At 37.6% G+C, this 20,611-nt stretch overlaps 1 protein-coding gene and 1 long non-coding RNA gene across 11 annotated transcripts in view; one reads left to right on the plus strand and one right to left on the minus strand.

Moving 5' to 3' along the window:
* The window catches only part of ADAMTS17 (ADAM metallopeptidase with thrombospondin type 1 motif 17), a 489,795-nt gene that overhangs the window by 458,230 nt on the left and 10,954 nt on the right, over positions 1-20,611 (plus strand). For both annotated transcript variants that reach the window (XM_072616993.1, XM_072616988.1), the window contains one exon: positions 3,284-3,436. In XM_072616993.1, the coding sequence (XP_072473094.1) occupies positions 3,284-3,436 (153 nt within the window). The remainder of the gene's footprint in view (positions 1-3,283; positions 3,437-20,611) is intronic.
* The window catches only part of LOC140509260 (uncharacterized), a 263,848-nt gene that overhangs the window by 104,483 nt on the left and 138,754 nt on the right, over positions 1-20,611 (minus strand). The gene's annotated exons all lie outside the window — the stretch shown is intronic.

The following is a 20,611-nucleotide window of genomic DNA, read 5'->3' on the forward strand; positions in this document are numbered from 1 at the left end:
GTCTTGCTTCCAGAGTGGAGAGAGCACTGTTCAAAGTTTCAGGTTTTTCATGCAGTTGTTTTCAGAGCTATTTCTTAGGGTCTGTAAGTATTCAGTTCTTTCAAGGCATAGAGAGGTATGTATGGTCACTGCTCTCCTGACCTATGCTCTGAAAGGACCCAGTTCAAGTTCACTCCTCTTGATCCTGCAACTATGACCAGGTGCCCTCCTCTCCTGCAGCCATGAGTACTAGTGCTCCTTTTTGTGTTAGAACTGAAACCTGGGTCCCTGCTCCTCTCTGAGCAACCACAAGTAGTACTCTTCTCTGTTCTAGTACTTCAAAGAGGAGCTCCATATGGGCAATGAAACTGGGTCCTAAATCCAATGCCATCAAAGGGTCTCCTGTAATCTCTTTCTGGCCAGTCGTCTATCCCTCTTACCCTTTGTGGACTGAGAACTGCCAAAACTGTTGCTGCTGCTGATGCAGCTACCTCCAAGGCTTGTAACTGGCACTGTTGCAATGAGGCTTGTGCTGTGTTCCAGGACCAACCACCACCCAGGTGGGATGGACCTTTCCTGATGACCTCCTAAGCTGTCTTGGGCAGGGAAATTTTTTAACCCTGACCTCTTGTTGCTTCAACTGTTCCAGAATTTGATTTGAAGAGTTATTTTAAAGTTGTTTGGAGGGGCATTTGGGAGAATTCAGGTGAGTTCCCGCCTTTATTCTGTCATCTTGACACCATATAGATGTTTTTTCAAAAAAATCACCATAGTTCAAGAATTAATATTAGAGTCCCCAGCATGCTTGAGTAAGTTGGTCAAGGATAGAAAATGGAATAAAAAATCTAGTTTTAGTTCCATTCTGAGCTAATATAGTATGTCAAAATTCTCTACATTATCTGGTAGAACATTGAGTAGTATGAAAGAATTCCTCGCAGAACCCTCTGAGATTTTCTAAGATGTGATTATGCTATAAAGGCATACATGGAAGAATATAGCCTCTTGATTCATGGAGGGGGAGTCCGGTCCATTATATCCAGGACTTATATGTTTCTGTCAAATACAGAGGCATGACTTCCTTGAGGAGGTCACAGTAATCATCAACATACAGCAAATCAAATGGAAATCTTTCCAGTTTTGCTAGACTGTGTTTCCTGTTAGGTATTTAAAAGCATCTCTGTTTGCTTGCCAACTCATAAACGCTTGTCAGTCATGTTCTTAACAAGGTTACCAGGTCAGAAGTGTCTGGGTTTTATTTTTTAAGGTAATTAAACAAGCAAGCAGAGTCTTGTCCAGCTAGTGTATCATGTCTCATCCCAGTATCATTCTTGTCCCTCCCCACCCCCATTCTAATGGAATGCTTTCTGACAGTAGGCTCAGAAAGCACTATAGAGTCTTTCCTTTTTTTCACTACTACCCTGTCAGTTTTTCTTCTGCTATTTTAAGGTGAGAATTTGACATCAGAGGTACTGAATCCTGTAATCTAATAGTTTATGCATCATTCAAATTCTGCTTCAACCTCACCTACCTCTTTGTTAAGAAACATCCCTATAAACCCATAAATGAACAATATACTAGAGAGAGAAAAAATTTACCTTGGAGTTTTATTGTAATGCTTTCCTTGGGATTCAGGTTAAAACCACCACCCAACAGTGATAATTTCAGTATTTCAATGACCAATTTACAAAGAGTCCAAGACAGACCCACTTTATGCTGCATTCCCTCTTACTGATAATAATTTTATAACACTGGATCATGTGGCCTCTCTTCTGTTTCCATCAACTCTTTAAGAGACCATCTGAGACTGAAAAAATATATCTGCTGCTGAGCTGTTAGTATTATTAAAGGTGGCATACTTTCTCAGATGAAACTAGGCTTAGAATTCCTAAAGTAACGTGTCGTTGCTGAGGTAACATTATTAGGAAACTTATCAAGAGAATATAGACAAATAAGTGGCCTTCCAAATATAAATTCTAGAGTTTCCAGAGTAGAGGGGATAGTTATGGATCTGAAAATCAGATCACATGAGAGATCTAAAAACACTCAGCAAATATCTGTTGAACTAATAAATGAGGAACAGTTAAGGAAATAGGAAACTTTTTAATTCAGAAAAGAGAAAAACTTGGTAGAAGCATAAAGACCTTTCATATGGATGAGGGCTTTCATATATTGCTCCAGAGAACAAAACTGTAACCACTAGTTAGAGGTGTGACAGTAGAACAGACTTGAAATCAATATAAGAAATAGTTTCAGCACAATTAGAATTATTAAGCAATGTAACATGGCTGCCTTACAAATTAATGAATCCTTCATCACTTTGAGTATTCAAATAGATGTTGGATGGCCATCTATTGAAAAGATTTCAGCAGGAATGACTGTATCTGAGTTTTGGAAGGTCTCTTCCAAGTGTAAGATTCTACAAATTTGTAATTTTACAACTCTACTACTATTATTTCAAATTCTATCATTTAATTGCTTCAGTTTCTTTGGGAAATATCTTAATTTTCACGATCTAAACTCTGCCTTAATACCACAGATCCCATTAGCTGACTTGATATGTGAAATAACAGCTAATCAATGTTTATAGCTTTCCTAATATTTCCTATATAAATTGCCTTTAAACATGATAGTTGCATCAGATGGAGTTGATGAAATCGTACAAAGAATCTATAAAAATGGATTAGATGATGCCTGGAAATTTCTTTCAGTCTCAAGACAATATATCTTTAGGATTCTGGGATAACCTATGTATTACCAGCACCCTGTGTTTCTTCCTAGTACCTGCTTCCTGCCTGATGACCATTTCACTGTTTGTTAATTCTTAAATCAGGAAAAAGAAGGAAAAGCAGTTCAAACCAATCATTTTCTCTGCCCATGAGTAACTTTTACAGAGTATTCAACAAGGAGTTACAATGAGTAAAGGAGATTTAGGATTATCTTAAATTCTCAAATATTCACATTCCACATGTCCCCTCTCCTTAAGTCTTCATGGTAATGGGGGAAAAAAGTAAAGACTCAGCTAGTTTCCAAAGAAACCTCTTCCTCAGTCATTCTATATACCGTCTTTTCTCAACAGACTTTTTTCACTAGAGTGACTCCCACTCATCAGAACTGAACAGTTTGGATTGAATCTGTTCTCATTGTTTTCTGATAAAAGTTCTAATGAGTTGAAAGAATCAGGAAAGAAATGCTAAAAGGAAAGGATACAAATTGAAAATATGTCCTTGGACAACTGAGAGTTGATTGTGCTAGATTTTAGCAGAGAAAATTAGGTGATAGTGATATCCAAAATGGTATTTTTCAGTGTTCTGCTGACTGTGGAGTAGGAATACAGAGGAGAACAGTGACATGCACCAACTCCCAAGGAAAATGTGATCGAACCACAAGGCCAAAAGCAGAGGAGGAGTGTGAAGACTACACAGGCTGCTATGAGTGGAAAACAGGGGACTGGTCTAAGGTAACATAAACCATGTTTGCAATCCAATCCGTCTGCAGCAGCATGAGGGAATTGGAAGTCAAGAACTCTGCTTGTTTAATGGGTCCCTAATTCCATGAAGCCATTCCATCAAACCCGTAAAACGCATTTCTTTCCAAACTTAGCATCTGCTGTTGACCCTCCCACTGCTGTCATGCACTGCTTGCCTCTCCCACAGAGCTGTGCCTAACAACATCATGTGAGTCTCCCTAGAAGAATTTCACTGCTTTATGTGAATTAGAAAGGAAACTTAATACAACCCAAAACATGAAGTTGGACATTTGAGAATGCCAATTTGGCGATCCCATGCACAATACCGGCTGTAAGCCATGATGCATACAGAGGTGGGCTTAAATTTCTAAGCCATCACGAGAGCCTAATAAATGTGTGTGAAAATTGGCTGAGTTAGACATGTAAGGAAATATTAGGACATGAATCAAACCTATTCACTGCTTAGAACACTACAGGTCGATGCCAAGAAAATGGAGGGAGGGAGAGGAGCAGTAGTTGAAGTTGTGATGATCAGAGTAGGGTGATGGGGAGGGAAGAAACACTATTATAAAATAAGAACGATATAATCCTTTTTCTTTCCAAGGTAGAACAGTCATAGGTCTCTGTGGGAAAGAAGGAATTTCATCATCCTTATTATCAGAAGTGTCACCAATTCATAACAAGAAATCAGGAGGAGGAAGGCATGTACAGCCTATAAGTGCAACCCAGTGTAGTGGTTAGTTTTCCCCAAACCAGAAGTCACAGAACAAGAATGGATTTTGTTTACTTGCTACTATCACCATCAGTATCATCCTTTGTTACAGGAAAAGGAGGGTAAGAAGTGTTTTGGAAAGTGGGGAACAAGAAAGAAAAAAAAGTCTTACTCTCAGTTAAGACAAGATCTTTTCTAAAGCCCTTAGATTGTTTCAGTTTAATAACTGAACCCATAATTTCACAAGAATAGGCCTATCTGAATATTTTTATATGAGCCCTTATCAAAATTTATATGTCCAATAGCAGCTAAAGCACATGGACTAGTTTTATTTAAATTTCACTCAACATAAAAAGATTTCCATTTCTCTGCTTGTGTTTTGTTCATCCTCACTAAAATGTAGCTTTCATTTAACACTGCACTAATAAGACAAAAATCTTACCATTATCAACTGCAATTCCATTTCATTGATGATTGCAGCGATAATTCTGAGCAAAACCTTGTGGAAAACAAATACAAGCCAAAAAAATTTCCTGAGTGGTTAAGACCTATCTGTGATTTAATCAAGTTTAGCATGTATTTAATTACAAAAAAATTAATATTAATAATAGTTATAATGTTAACATCTTACTTAGGAACAAAATTTCATTCTTAGATCTCTCTCAAGAAATATGTATTTTATGAATAACAGACATTCTTACCACATAACAAGCAAAGTGATATTGTAAGAGGAACACTGGACTAGCAAGGAGGAAATGGCCTTATCACTCGTTACCCGTATGACTTCAGACAAGTCTCTTAGCCTCATTTTACTCATCTGTAAAAAAGTATAACGGATGATAACTTTGGCCAGCTCACAAAATTACTTTGAGACCCCTCAAAAAAGTTTACAATCTAATGTGAGGAAAAGGGGGAGACATGCAAATCAGAAAATGATAAATAACAGAAATTATAAGGAGAGATAATCTGACCTAAATCCCTCATTTACAAAATAAGAAAACTGAGCCTCAAAATGGAAAAAAAATTTATTTCCTCAGTGTTAGACATTTAGTAGCAGAGCCAATATTCAAATCCAAATCTTCTAAATGCAAGCCAGCATTCTTTCCATTATACCATACTTCAGTGTTATAAGATCAGATGAGGGAGAAAACATTTCCAGCTAAAGGGATCAGAAGGATCTATTTGAGTGGAGAACAAAATATCAACTGGTGGAATTGGGTAGGAAAGTACTGGTGTTATTATCACTGGCTGTATGACCCTGAGCAAGTCACTTAATCCTGTTTGTCTCCATTTCCACATCTGTAAAATGAGCTGGAGAAGAAAATGGCAAACCATTCCAGTATCTTTGCCCCCCCCCAAAAAAAGGTCACAAAGAGTCAGACATTACTGAAACAATGACCAAAAAACCCATACCATTTTACCTTTACACTATTGACTTTGTGGTGGCAGAATAGATTAACATTTCTCGGGAATATTCTTATCTAAATATGTTTAATCTTATCAGCAGAGTTGCGCCAGCCTATAAACAAAATAAAAGTGAAATGGTTTCCTTGTACCCAAGAATCTCATTATGTACTCTAAACCAACTTGATACTGATCCTTTAGTATGACTTTGCCAAAATTCAGCTAAAGTTATCATTGTTACTAATTATAATCTAGTAAAACTGGGGCATTTTTATCACCCGTTTAGATTTTAATTAGTAAAAATATTGTGATTATTTTTTCTTTAGTTAGCAAATGTTTCTAAAGCTGGTGATATTAATGTAAGAAAATGCATTAGGAGACACCCACATGAAGTATGTATATATTTATTTAGAGCCAAGAATTTATATCATAGAATTTTTTAAAGTAATGGTCATTACATGACTGCACTTCCCAGAGATATGGCCAAAACAAACCTAATGGGTGAAATAACGTCTTTTAGAATCTTACTATTTTCCAAGTATGAATTTTAATAGAACAGCATGTACTGATCAGGCATAAGGAAGGAAGTCAATTTACCTATTATAAATGTTCAACACTGGATATCTCCCAATAAGATTCTAAATTGATTAATAAGGAGTTTGCTCACCAAAGAATGCATACAGAAATATATATAAATGAGAAGAGTTGATGACAAGCTGATGATATAACCACAAGTCTGACTTTAGCCTCCTCTGCTCTTGGTGGTAGTAGACATGGAGAAGAATTACAGTGTCATCATGTCTGGCCGACATCCTCTCTGCTACAATACCCTGTAGCCAGGCTAGTGGCCATGAGACCAAAAGGTATCCCCAATTACCACTGTAATCACTTGGGACATGAGAGAAAATCATCAAGGGAATGAAAAGAATGTCAATTTCAAGATTATATAAAGGATGTTGCAAGAAAACTCAGCTATCCAGTTTTCTTCTCTGTGGCTTGATTTATTCAGTTATAGAATTGACACAACACTCTCCGTTCCCTGACTTACTGAGGAGAAGGTATAATGAAAATGTAATTGAATAAGTAATTATGGAGTTAGAGATCTTGGGTTGGCACGCACACACGCACACACACACACAATTTCTGTGTGTATGCATACATATATATCAATATCTATAAATACCTAGGTGAAATAAAAGGCCTGATTCTAATAAAAGCAAATCCACATACAGAATAAACCCTGTAAGTAGTTAAAAATTAGTAGTACCATCAGATTTCTCACATCAATAGGCTACCATCATTTCCTCTTAAGAAGGCTATGGGTCTCTTATTTGAGCATTAAAAGACTGTATCTAACCAATCAACAAGCATTTATTAAGCATATACTGCATGCAAGGGACTGTGCTAAGTACTGGACATACAAAAAAAAAGGCAGTAAAATAGCCCTTGCCCTCCAGGAACTTACAAACTAATTGGGAAGGCATAACAGCTGATCATCTCACTCATACACCTCTCATTGACTATCAGCATCCCAGAAACAACCTCATGCTAGAAGATGTTTTGCTGGAGTATTTCATCACGTATTGTGATGATGTATTAAAAAAATTGACCCCCAATAAATATAAAGTATTAAAATTCCATTTGTATTATTATTACTCATTCAAAAGGCATTTATTAAGTGCTTACCATGCTGAAATAAAAAGAAAAGCAAAAATAGCCCCTGTCCTCAAGGAGTTTCTATTCTAATGGGAAAGATCACATGGAAATGACAACGACATACATACACACAAACACACACACACACACACACATACACACACGGAGAAAGAAAAGATAGAAATTAATCTCCGAGAAGAAAGCACTAACAGTAGGGACTAGAAAAGGCCTCCTTTCCCAATGGAAAACAGAAGGTAGAAATTGAGATGAGTCTTAAAGAAAGCCATGGAAAGACAGAAAAGGAAATAAGGAGGAGGAGGAACATTCCAGGTATGGGGAACAACCAGGGAAAAAGCAAGAGATACAGGGGGGAGGAAGCTTCAGCCTCGAGGCCACATGTGGTCTTCTAGGTGCCCAAGTGTGGCCCTTTGACTAAATCAAACTTCACAGAACAAATTCCCTTAATAAAGGGATTTACTCTGTAAAACTTGTAAAACCTAACCATTAGGAGATGTATCCAGTACAGCAATGAAATGCCTCATTTGAGGATGAGCAGGGAAGGTGGTGTCATTGAAGAACAGAACACTTGCTTAGATGTAAGATGTGGGAAATGGGGTGGGAGTAGTGTGAAGGGCTTTGAATGCTAAACAGGATTTTATATTTGATCCTGGAGATGCTACTGAAGTTTACTGAAGGGGAAGAGGGTTGACATGGTCAGACTTGTGCTTTAGGAATATCACTTTGACAGCTGAGTGAAGGATGAACTAGAGTGGGGAGAGACTTCCAGACCAATTAGCATGCTTTTGCAATAGTCTAAGCATAAGGTGATTAGGGGATTACACCAGGGTGGTAGATGTGTCAGAGGAGAGGTAAGGTGTTTGCAAGAAATGTTACAAAGGTAAAATCAACAGGCCTTGGCAACAGGTTGGATATGGTGGGGGTGGGGGGAAGATAAGAGGGAGAAATCAAGTGTGACACCTAAGTTGTGAGCTAGAGTGAATGGGAAGATGGTGGTACCTTCAACAGCAATAGGACAGTTAGAAAGGAGGAAGGTTTGGGGTAATAGGGCAGAGATAATGAGTTTGGGACATCCAATTTGGAGATTGATTAGGTTACTGCAGTAGTCTGGGCAAGAAGTGGTGACAGTGTAGATGAAGGAGATGGCAGTGTGAATGAAGAAAAGACTTGAGAGGTGTTGGTAAAGGTAGAAACAAGACTTGGTAATGGTTTGGATATGTGGTGTGAGAATGAGAAATCAAGTCTGAAACCACGATAGTGATCTTGGGTGACTGGCAGGATGGTGGTTACCTTGACAGTAATAGGTAAGTCTGGAAGAGGGGAAGAAAGATAATGAGTTCCATTATGGACATGTTGAGTCTGAAATACCTATAGAAAATCCAATTCAAGACGTACAAAAGGCAGTTGGTGATGTCGAACTGGAGCTCAGGAGAGACACTCAGACTAGATATAACAGATGTATGCATTACTTGCATAGAGATAACTGAACTCATGGGAGCTGGTGAACTAACCAAGAGAGTATAGAAAGACCAGAGCACAGAGACTTCAAAGACATAAGTGTGACGTGAAGTTCCAACAATGGAGGCTGAGAAGGAGGAGTCAAACATCACCATTGTAGACCTCAGTTTCCTCAACTCTGAAATTAGAGAGTTGTACTAGAGACCCTTTCCTTCCAACTCATTCTGATACAATCACAGGTTGAAAAAAATCCCACCACTAGGTGCTGATTCCAGAGGCAGAGTTTCTGGTAGATGGTGGAGTGCCAAGCTATATCTCTAGAGTAGTGGTCTCCCAAATGAATGCAATGCAGTAACTTCAAGGGGGCAGTCTCTTAGCATTCTTCCCTTCCTCTACCCCATCACTTCATGGTTGTTGTAGGAGACATACTCTGCCCTCAGAGACAGTGCTTGGTAGGCCTCCATACACTCATGCACACTTCATCTTGGGGAAAAAGAGTGAGTTGCTCAGGGTGAACAGGTATGGATAGGTTATGATTAGATAGAGCATTTATTAAGCATTTACCATGTGCCAGACATTGTGCTAAGTGCTGGGAATACACAAAGAAGCAAGCAAGATAGGCCCTGCCTTTAAGAAGTTGACATTGTAATAAGGGACAACACATAAAGAAGAACTTGGGGGGTGAGGGCAGAAAGGGATAGATGCTACATGACATGGTTTGGACTCCCTTTCCCTCTGTCAAACTTCACCGCTTCCATTAAGGACACCATCATCCTTCCTGTCTCCCAAATTCATAAACTCTTCCCTATCTTGGACTCCTCACTCAGCTGAAACTGCTCTCTCTCCATTTACCAAGGATCTCTCTCAACTGCCAGATCTGATAGCCTTTTGATAACCAGATCAGTCCACATTCTTCTTGACCTCCTGGCAACATTTAACACTGTGGACTTCCCTCTCCTCCTGGATACTTAATTTTTTGTTTATTTCTTAGACTGTTAGATTTTGCTTTTTGATTTACTTTATGTTTTCTATTTCTGTCTTATAAACTGTGCCTTTGCTAATAACTTAGGGATCAAGAGGCCTTTGAAAACTTATCTGTTTCCTCTCCTTCTGTGGATCCTCATTTCTCCTTGCAATCTTTGCCCATCTCTGCCTTTTGAAGTCGGTAAACATTTAGTGCCTGGGAGAAAAAACAGAAGACTGGGCAATATCCAAATATTACTATTTCTAAAGGAAGCTCTTCCTCCAGTTAGCCAAGGGAAAAATATTAAGGCAGTGAATTTGAAGTTTAATCTAATGCATGAAGAATTTGACAATCTAACTTCCTTTATCCAAACAATCTATTTCATTGAACCCCATGATATTTTATGGAAAGATAAAAAGATTTACAGAAGAGGAAAGATACAAATGCCAAACTCGATAATGTCCACATTTTTCACTTGTTATATTATGAGGCAGAGATCCTAAAACATTGGGATAGTGTTTAAAACACCTTAGCCTGGGATACTCAAAATGGCCCAGAATAGAAATGACATATCTTTTCCCTGTAGAAGGACGAAACTGTCTTAAGATGTGGGAAGAACATGCCCTGTGACAATCACAGCTAGATAATCCCACTTTGAGCTTCGGGCACCTGGCTAAAGTACATGTCTGGAAAACTATAAAGTCCTACTCAATGCCTGAAGCAAAACCCTACTAAGAAAAAATGACTTGGCCAAATACAAGGTTCAGGCATCCTGTGGCTGCCAAGTGTGTCTTTATCAATCATGAGCATTTTAAAAATTATCTGCAGCCACCTGTCTGTCCTCCATGAACATCAGCTATTGCCAAATTCTTCACAATCATTTTCTTAACCTATGAAATGTTAGATCCAGGTAGTCATCCCAATGGGACACTTAAGATGGAAGGAAAAAACAGTCTAATTTTCTATTTGAATCACATTACATCAGTGTCAATCTTTGAAATGATTTATATTCAAAACCAATGATCATTAATCTCCTTTTGAGACAATAAGATCTTTCTAACTGAAAATGAATTTCTTTGGAAGGGTTACAATGAATATGAAATGAATTTTTTTAAAAAAAAAAGTAATGCTTGAAAAACCACTGCTTCCTTTAAATGAAAAGAATAAAAAAATCTACTTCCTGGTTCCTAGAAAATACTGTGCTCAGATTTATTGAGGAATTTGCCAAATTCATGCATTTGTTTATTCATTTATTCAACAAATGTTAATTAAGTCCCAACCATGCTAAATCCTATACTTCCTCTCCAATGGAGACATATTAAAAACAGTGAATGGGATTCTTATTTTAAGAATTAGAAATTGATGACATCTAAAATTGAAGAGATCAGTTAAGTGCTTGAGCACTTAACTTAGTACCTTCTCCCTTGTTTTGCATTTCCCTGATTATCTTTATATCAGGTTGTTGTAAAAATCCAATGTACAACACACTCTGGAGCTCATTCTCCCAATCTACACTCACGTTGGTAGGTTGGGACTACAAAGGATGACTGGCTAATTCTCTTGTGTGTTACTTCAAATGAGGTGACATTATAAAGTTCACAAACACCAAGCTGTATGCTACCAATTTGATAATCAATTGGTGTCAATTAGCTAGCCAGATCATTAGCTTTGAGAAATGGCATTTACCAAGTTAGTACAGTAAGAACAATTGGTATAAAACAACCCCACCTCCAAATGAGCACACACTCCCACAAGTACATACAGTATACAGGAGAAAACAGTGCATGTGGCAAACAGTGTAACTCAAAGAAGCTGAAAGTCCCTTTTTCCCTTTTGTGAAATCCTAATACAATTCTCCTTAGGTATTGTGTAGCTTTCTTTTAGGTTGCTTGCAGAGCTCTGAAGCTGCCTTCCTTTGGCTGCCAAGGTAGCCACTGCTGCTCCAGGGATGCTGCTAGGACTTCCATGGGAAGTCCAAAATCATCCAACCTTTCAAAGTTCACAAGATCATTTTGTGATCAAGGGGTTTTTTGGGCAGGGGAGGTAGTCAGAAGCTCTCTCTTCACCTCCTCCTCCACCCACAAGTAATTCTTTTTCAGGGACTTGGCTGGAACTATTTCTACCACTAGGCTGGCCAAACACTGGAATGCTACAGTTCTGAACTGAATTGTTATTTTATGTAAAACCCACAAGGCATAATTGAGTATCCTCAGCCAATACCAATATACTTCTGTACAGCATCACTTCATTTCATCCAATAGTTTTCACTCTTAAAATTATTAAAGTATTTTCACATCTAGTTTAAAGGACTGAGTGGTGGCTCCAATGATGGTATTCCTGATTAAGATAGTTACTTTAAGTGCAATGGTAAGATTGAGTCAGTGTATTCCTCCTTCTTACACAAGTCATGGCTAATTATTGCTATTACAAGAAAGTATTCTTACTGAGCCCAAAGGAGTGCCTTTGCTTCCAAATAACCCAAACTATTTTTGAGGTTCTGAAGTAGGCCACCCTGTAGTAATGATTCCAAATCCTTTCTATTTAGCTACATTTGAAGTCCCTCCAAATTTGGGGAATGCAGTTACCAGGTAGAATTTCCATCAGGTAGCAATTCCAACAGGAGTGATGAGCCCATGATCCTGGCACAGAACAAAGCTGGGAATACTGATGCCATAGATACGTGATCCAAAACATCACATACCCAATCTAATAGAATAGTTGCTTTCACGTGTTGTCCCTTACTTTTCTGTTCTTCTCCATATCTGTAGTACTCATAATCTCAGGCCAGTCGTGACACCTTGTAGAACTATTATTTCTTACTTCAGTGCTAAGCTCTATCTCAGAAAAGTCTGTAAGCTATTAAATTGCTTCATTATATATTTTCAAATGGTGCTTCAGGGGAAGGAGTGAAGATGTCATTTTGTACCCCCCTATTTCTGTGATGGTGCCAGCTGTCTCAGATCATATTTTTATTCTAAACTCAATAAATACCAAACAAAATGAACATTCATATACATAGGATAATAGAAAAAGAAGACTGGATATGAAACTTCAGGTATCTATTTCCTACAGCTTGCTTTTCTTTTTAACTATATAATAAAAATTCAACTTACAGCTTTCAAAACTGTCTTATTTGTACTTCTTTCTGGCCTTCATTTGGCTCTCCTCTCTTTTAAAAAAGATGCCTCAATGACACCTCTTTTCATTCTTTTCTTTTTTTGCTGCTTTATTTCTAATCTATAGGCAGCTAGGTGACATAGTGGATGGAGTGCCAGACCTGAAGATCAGAAGATTCACCTTGCCAAGCTCAAATTTGGCCTCAGACACTTATTTTGTGACCCTGGGCAAGTCATTTAACCCTGCTTGCCTCAGCCCCTCATCTGTAAATGAGCTGGAGAAAGAAATGGCAAACCAGGCCAGTATCCTTGCCAAGAAAACCTCAAATGGTTCACAAAGAGTTGGACACAACTGAAAACAACTAAACAAAATTTCTAGTCTCCTTACCCTCCCACCCAATTCCAATAGAAATGAAAAGAAAAGTAAGCTGTTATTTTAAAAAAAACAATGAAGCATAGTCAAGGAAAACAATTTCCAACCTATGTCTTGTTCAGCATATTGAATCCATTACCTATCAGGAAGAAGGAAGCATCTTACATTATCAGTCTTCTACAATCATTGTTGGTCATTGTATTGATCAGAGTTCTCAGGCTTTTTTTTTCTTTATAATATTATCATTATTATAGAAATTGTATCTGGCTCTGGTTCTGTTCACTTTACTTTGTATCAATTTATAGAAGTCTTGCCAGGATTCTCTGAAATGGTCACTTTTGTCATTTCCAATGAGCACCCCCTTAGTCTGCAGTTCTTTGCCACTGTCAAAAGAACTTCTCTAAAGACTTTTGTATATATCAGTAATTTTACTCTTTCTTTGATCTCTTTAGGGGTGTAGAGCTAGTAGTAGAATCACTGGGTAAAAGGGATGCACAATTTAATAGCTTTGGGGATACAGATCCAAATTGCTTTCCCAAATGATTGGAACAACTGACAGCATCACCTACATTAGCAGTGCCTGTTTTTCAGCAGTTCCTCTAACAGTTGTCATTTTCCTTTTCCATCAGGTTTGCTGTCTGGTGAGAGTGAAGTAGAAACTAAGAATTATTTTAATTTATACTTCTCTAAATATTAATCATTATAGCATTTTCTTCATATGGCTATTGATAGCTTGGATTTCTTCCTTTGAAAACTACCTGTTACATCCTTTATCTGTGGAGGAATGAGCATGTTCCTGTACATTCATTTTGTCCTCTCCTACCCTTATTCTTTTCCAAATTTTCTCTCCAGACTTTTTTCCTCTCTTTTCTTTACCACCATACCTATCCACCCCAAAAATTAATATGGTAGGTGAACTGGGAAGGCGAAAAGAGAAAATTAAATTGGAGCAGATTTAAGGTAAGAACCATCCCAGTTACTTCTTAGAGCTACCCCACCTCTCACATACTTTAAATGCTAATTTTAAGGGGAAAATTTTTTGCATTTTCTAGTCTCTTTGGTATTGTAAGGTCCATTTTAGGCAGGTTTTAAACTCCTGTTTACAGTGTTAAGCTATAAGTCATAGGTTTAGGCCTGGAAGAGTCCTTAGAGAAGAACCTCATTTTACAGTTGGGGCACATCAAGATAAAGTGATTTATCCAATATCACAAAGCAAGTTGGTAACAAAGCCAAGTTTAGAATATAGGCTCATAACTTGCAGTCTAATACTTTTCCATTACCATGTGTGGTTGGACTATAGAGTAGAGGTGGGGAGAGGAAGAGAGGGAAAGAGAAGATAGTTAAGGCTGGAGTCTGCTGAAGAAAACAGGAAGGAGGGTGATCAAGGGCATATGCAGAGGTCCTGACCTTGGCATGGGGAAGGGCCACCTCATTGTCAGAGCCTAAGGGATGATGTCAAGGGGTTTGGACATGAAGAAGATAAGATGGTCTGTTGGGCAGAAATAGACAAGGCTCTTCACTCTCTCATCAGGAGCATAATGATCTTATTAAGATCTTATGATCTTATTGATCTTAATGATTTATACCTTAGTAGTACCATATATACTATTAACATGTGAATAACAACAGCCTTGCTCAAAGATAAGGTAAAATGAACCAGGTATCTTTTTTAATCCTCCCAGGCCAAGCTTTCCCTGTCATAGCCTCTCTCAGGTATTCACTTTTAAACTTTATTTTATTATTTTTTCCAATTAAGAAACATCTGTTTTCTCTTATTCCCATTCTCCTTCTCCAAATGAACAACGAACAACAAAAAAATAATATACAGTCAAGCACAGAAAACTCCTTCATTGGTCATAACCAAAAACGTATGCCTCATTCTGCATTTTAAGTATATCAACTCCCTGACCATGTTTTCCTTGGAATCATGAACTCTCATTGAATTGATTAGAGTTCTAAAGCCTTTCAAAGTTGTTTTTCATTATAATGTAATATTTGGATGTTCTTCTAATTTTGTTCAATTAATTCTACTTCAATTTATAGAGCTCTTTCCAGTTTCCTCTGAAACTGTCCTTTCTACCATTTCTTATGATACAATAATATTTTCTTACATTTACCTTAGCAAATTTTTAAACACTAAAAATCTAAAAACATTTAAAGCTCCTTTTTCACTCTGAACTTTTTGCTCTTTTTGTACCAACCTTTTCTATTTAGTGATTTTGCTTTCCCCAAGTGTCCCTGCAGCAAAAACTTCAATTTCATAAATCTTCTCATCTCTTAGATAACAGATCCTTTTAGGCTAATTACTATGTTGAATTCTGCAACAAGGAATGTTAGAAATTCCATCTTTGCCTTGCTGAATTTATGCTATATTTATTTTTAAAGTACAGTTGTGAATGTTTGAAAAGAAGGGAAAGAGCTTGTGTACTCAAGATATTGAGAATAATACATGTATGAACATTTTCTATAATTTTTTGCTATTTCCATTTTACTTTAAGTAAAATAAGGCTGAAGGAGATGCATTACATTTTTGTAAAAATCCATTTTAAAATAGGGCTGCGGATAAAAGCTTGCTTTAAACAAGACTAGATATGTTTTTATAGGTCTGTTTTCTTGGACTTTGAAAACCTGGAAAAGAGTTTAACGAGCATTCTGTAAGCTAATTAGATCCTGTCTGAAGTCAGGAGTCTCATTCTTCCCTCCTTAATGATTCAATAAGCAATTAAATCTCACAGAGATAAGACTTTTGTATGCCCCCAACTTATTGTTAACACCAAAATGCTCAGATTAGCCAGTCTTGAGTTTTAAAATCAGAATGTCATTATTACACACACACACACACACACACACACACACACACACACACACACACACACACACACACTCCTTCTAGACCATTTGGAACTACATTTGTTCAACAGGGCTAAGGGTGAGAGAGCAGCCTCGAGTGCATATATGGATTCTGCCTTACTACCAACACAGATACTCTAGGCTGTGTGGGCATTTGTGAGCTTTTGTGCCCATGTGCGAGCAGTAAAGGAAATCATTGAAGTAAAACTCAGGTAAGTATCTTCAGCCAGTCAGTAAACATTAAGTGTCTCATATGTACCAGGTACTGCGCTAAGCACTGTGGGTTTGCCATCAATGAGAAGTTAGCCCGCATAAAGTACATGATTTGGAGACCCATTGGAGAGTTCAATCATATCTATGTGTGCCATGACTTTTAGCTTTTTTGAACAGATAAAATAGTCAATACAGCAAAAAGTAATAATGAAAAGAATATCTAGATATTATTTGGCCAAAATAGCTGGTTAGTTAGCTATACTTTTTTCCAATAGGATTTGTTGGTGTTGTATATATGAAGAATTAAAGTAAGTTAAGAATACATAAGCATGACCTAGAAAGTTCCTTCAAGTGCACTCAAGCTATCTCACAAAGTACAGTTGTCCTGAATAGTAACAATGAAGGTCTCCAATTAGAATTTAACAAAAACGTAGGAGTAAGAACTCAATCCCCATGTGCAACAAGTATTCACATGGAGCACACACCAGCCAAAACAGGTCACCTCTGATTACTACCATGTTAGATGCAACACATTATCACCAGACCTCTAACTTTGAAGTAAAACTGCCACATCAGACTTTTAAAATTGATTGTAGCTTTCTGATTATACTTTTACGTAATTAGTGACCTAAAGGCAAGGATTGAGACTATCACATGCTATTTCACATCAAGATTACAGATTAGTTGAAAGACAGCTAAAAAAACCTCTCTGATTTATCTTAACTGGAGAAATTGAATGGGCAAATGGCAAATAACTAGCTCAACAAAAAAAGGGACATGAAAAAAGGACATGCATTTTCCAACTTCCAGTCTTTCTCCATGTGCTCCTCCCCAGAGACCACTCTTCTTCTCTTCCTGGAAGATGTCACTCATCTCACTATCATGTTAAACAAGACCAGGAACTTTGAAACAGAGATTTGTTTTAAGGGGCACACTGCATTCTACGTTTCATGTTACCTAAAGATAATTTCCTACACTGGTAGAAAATCTGTGAGTTTGAACATATACTTTAATTAAAAGTCCTCCCTATGGCTTATCCTGTGTCTTGATTATCACAGGAACAGTAAGCACACCTGGGCAAGAAAGTTGAAACCTTCTCCTGATGTTCTTGCAATACTAGATAATGCATAAATTATCAAACTAAACATATTCTCTCCTGTAGGTGAAGGTAAGGTTTTACCAGTTAGATATTTGACTTGGTTTGTTTTCAAAAGACATGGTGTGAGGCCATGCCAGGTATTTTGGCTGAGCATTTTTGTTGGCATATCAAACAAACCCTCTTTAATGATGTTTTGCTTCATTAGAATTTTGCAAAGTACCTCTTAGATGCTGGAAATACATCAGTACCAACACTGCAATTTGAAGTTCTCTCCTTATGTTAAAATATCAAGAAGATACTCAAATGATGGGCTACTGAGGAAGGCTGAGGTTGGGGGATCTCTTGAGTTTGGGAGTTCTGAGCTGCAGTAGATAAGGCTAAAGCTAAATGGGTTAAATCTAGCACCAAGATGGTGAGCCTCAGGAGCTGAGAGACACCAGCATCCTTAAAAGGGGGCAACCCAGTACAGGTTAGACAAGTGGAACATCTTAAAATTTCTATGCCAGTCAGTATTAGAATTGAGTCTCCAGGAATGACTGCTGCACTTTCAGTCTAAGCATGACAGGGAGATACAGTTTGTAAAATACAAAAACCTCAACTGGATCTGTGATATCATCAGCGAGGGAGTATTCCAGCCAGCGATGGAGATTATAGCAAGAAGAAGGTGCATCAAGCAAGAATATATGGGAACTTTGTACTCATGTTAAAAAAAAAACTGAAAAGAAATTTACAGGTTAAGAGAAAAATAAAATCTCCTGTTCTCATAGTAAGGGAAGCCAGCATCCCCTTGATATGACATGAAGACTGTCCACCAAGTCATACATCTTAGATTTCAGTGTAGACCTGTACCATGTCAAAGGGTCTCCAACCCAAGGAAATGTTTTCTGGGGATATTCTTTACCCATCCTTGTAGAGTTTGTGCCAACACTCTTCAATGAATTAATCCCCACACACTTTAAGTTTAGTCTTCCAGAAGCAAATTAGTGGAGATTTCAGTAGTTTTCCAAAGCAATTAAAAAGTTCTGTTTTGCACCTGGATTACTTCAGTAAAAATGATCAGCATTTTAATAATCTTGCTTAAGAAATGGCTGGAGGAATGAGGAACAGAGACATTGGCAAGAGGCTTTGTGGGATCAAAATGCTCTTTCTACTTATAGATGTACCCACAGGTACCCTACAGCCTTCTCTGTCTTTCAGAATCCCAAAGGAATATAGAAGAAAGTCCAAACCCATGATCCTACTTTACCCTTAACTTGGTGAAAGATCTTGAGAAAATCTCCCTAGCTTTCTGTATTCCACAGTTTCTCCATTTAAAAAAAAATAAGGCTCTTAATGATACTGCCTGTTAAATAGAATGAATGGAGATCCCTAGGCTGCCTTTCTAGAGGTGTTCAAGCAAAAGATGGGTGGGTGACCACTTGTCAAGTCTATTATAGAGTAGATTCCTGTCCAGTTATGGCATCTCTGAGGTTAATTCCAACCCTGAGATGCTGTGATCACCTTTTGAAGGTTCACAATGCTACATAATCACTACCACCATTTTGAAATGTGATCCTTTGGGAATTTTATTGGTCTAATACTGTGCATACCGGTAAATCAGAGGTTATCCTGATGGATGAATGCTACTATGCAACCTTCAGTATTGGCCTCCAGTCTTGGCAGAGAGAAAGGGGAATAGGACGAGCAACACTGTATTTTACAACAGCACCTTCTTTTATCTCTGTGGATGTCAGGGTGTCTGTGTCTGTGTGTGTGGCATCCATACAGGTAGGAACTCTGCCAAAATCTTTCAGCCCATCATTTCCTTATTTTTAGTACAATATTCCTTTATTAATTCCAGCTGCGGCACTGCTCCACTCAGTGCATTTGCTTTATTAAAATTTTGCAGAGTACACACCGGACACTGTAAATCACAGGTCTTGTAGAGAACTGCAGGGGCAGAACACACAAAGAAAGTACATATACAGATCTGGCCTACCCAGTCAGGAAAGACAAATTTAATGGAGAGAAATTTGCAATAGCTCTCTGGAGAAAAGGAAAGGACCAGAAGAACACATAGAACTCAATTCAAGTCACAAACTACTTGGATACCTGGTGTGTTCGTCAATATGAAATCCATGAAAAGGGGTGAAGGGAAGAAGAAAACTGCACAAGACAATCTTGCGCAGTCTAGGGCCCCTAATTTGCCATTTGGAATCATCAGGATTGGTCCTGGAAATTAGCCTTGATTTAGCAAATAATGTCTATTAAATTGAGCAAATCAAGGGCAAGAACAAGATAGATAGAAAATGTTTGTTTCTTAAAAAATAAAATAAAATGATTTCAAACTCTTAGAGTCACCCATGCAATACAAACTACTGAAATACCAATTATAGATCATTCTTAAATATTCTTTAAAGCAGAAGGCTAAAGTTATCTCTGATAGGCAGGTTTTTTTTTTTTTTTATGGCTGCACATACATAAATCAAACTCTTAGAAATGTCAAGGACCTTCAAGATTAACTAATCCAGCACTCCCATTTTTTACATGAAACTGAAGTCTACAGAGATTAATTTGCCCAAAATTAGCAGTAAACCTGGTACTAGAATCTAGGCCTCCTGATTCCTAATCCAATATTCTACTTAAGTGTTCTTTCTGAATTACTTAAAAGAAATAAAAATAAAAAATTCTATAATTTAAACTTTTCATTAATTCAAACAGCCCTTACACTCCTATTAGCCCTAATGACTAAAGTTTTTACTATAATATCTTTTAATTAGGCAATCTGCTTTAGGTCATTAGACTATAAGGAAGAAAAACTATTTGAAGAACAATATGGTTTGTTTTTCAAAGATGATTGCGCAGCTCTCTCTAATGATTAGTTGACTGAGTCTGTATGTGGTTAAACAAGGGAATAGATCAATTATCTTTCTGGAGTTCTGTTGATTTTATTTCTGTAATCTCTTATATTCATTCCACCATGGCTTATGCCCTCCACCTTCTCTTTCCACTATCACTGCCTAAGTTCTGGCCTTCTTTATGTCTCACTTGGACTATTTTAATAGCCTCCTAACCATCTCGCTGCCATGAGTCTTTGCCCATTCTAGTCTTCTCTATACACCATTTCCATCACTCACACACTCACAAACCTGCCAACGCTTCCCATTACCTACTGAATGAAATCGAAACTCCTTAACCTTAGCATTTAATCCCATTCAGCATCTGGCTCTCACCTACCTTTCCAGATTCACACTTCTCCCTGCCTTCATATAATCCATGATCCTACTACACAGAACTGCTCACCATTTCCTGAAGTTACTTGAG

Source organism: Notamacropus eugenii, chromosome 1, assembly GCF_028372415.1.
Source record: "Notamacropus eugenii isolate mMacEug1 chromosome 1, mMacEug1.pri_v2, whole genome shotgun sequence".
Lineage (NCBI taxonomy): Eukaryota > Metazoa > Chordata > Mammalia > Diprotodontia > Macropodidae > Notamacropus > Notamacropus eugenii.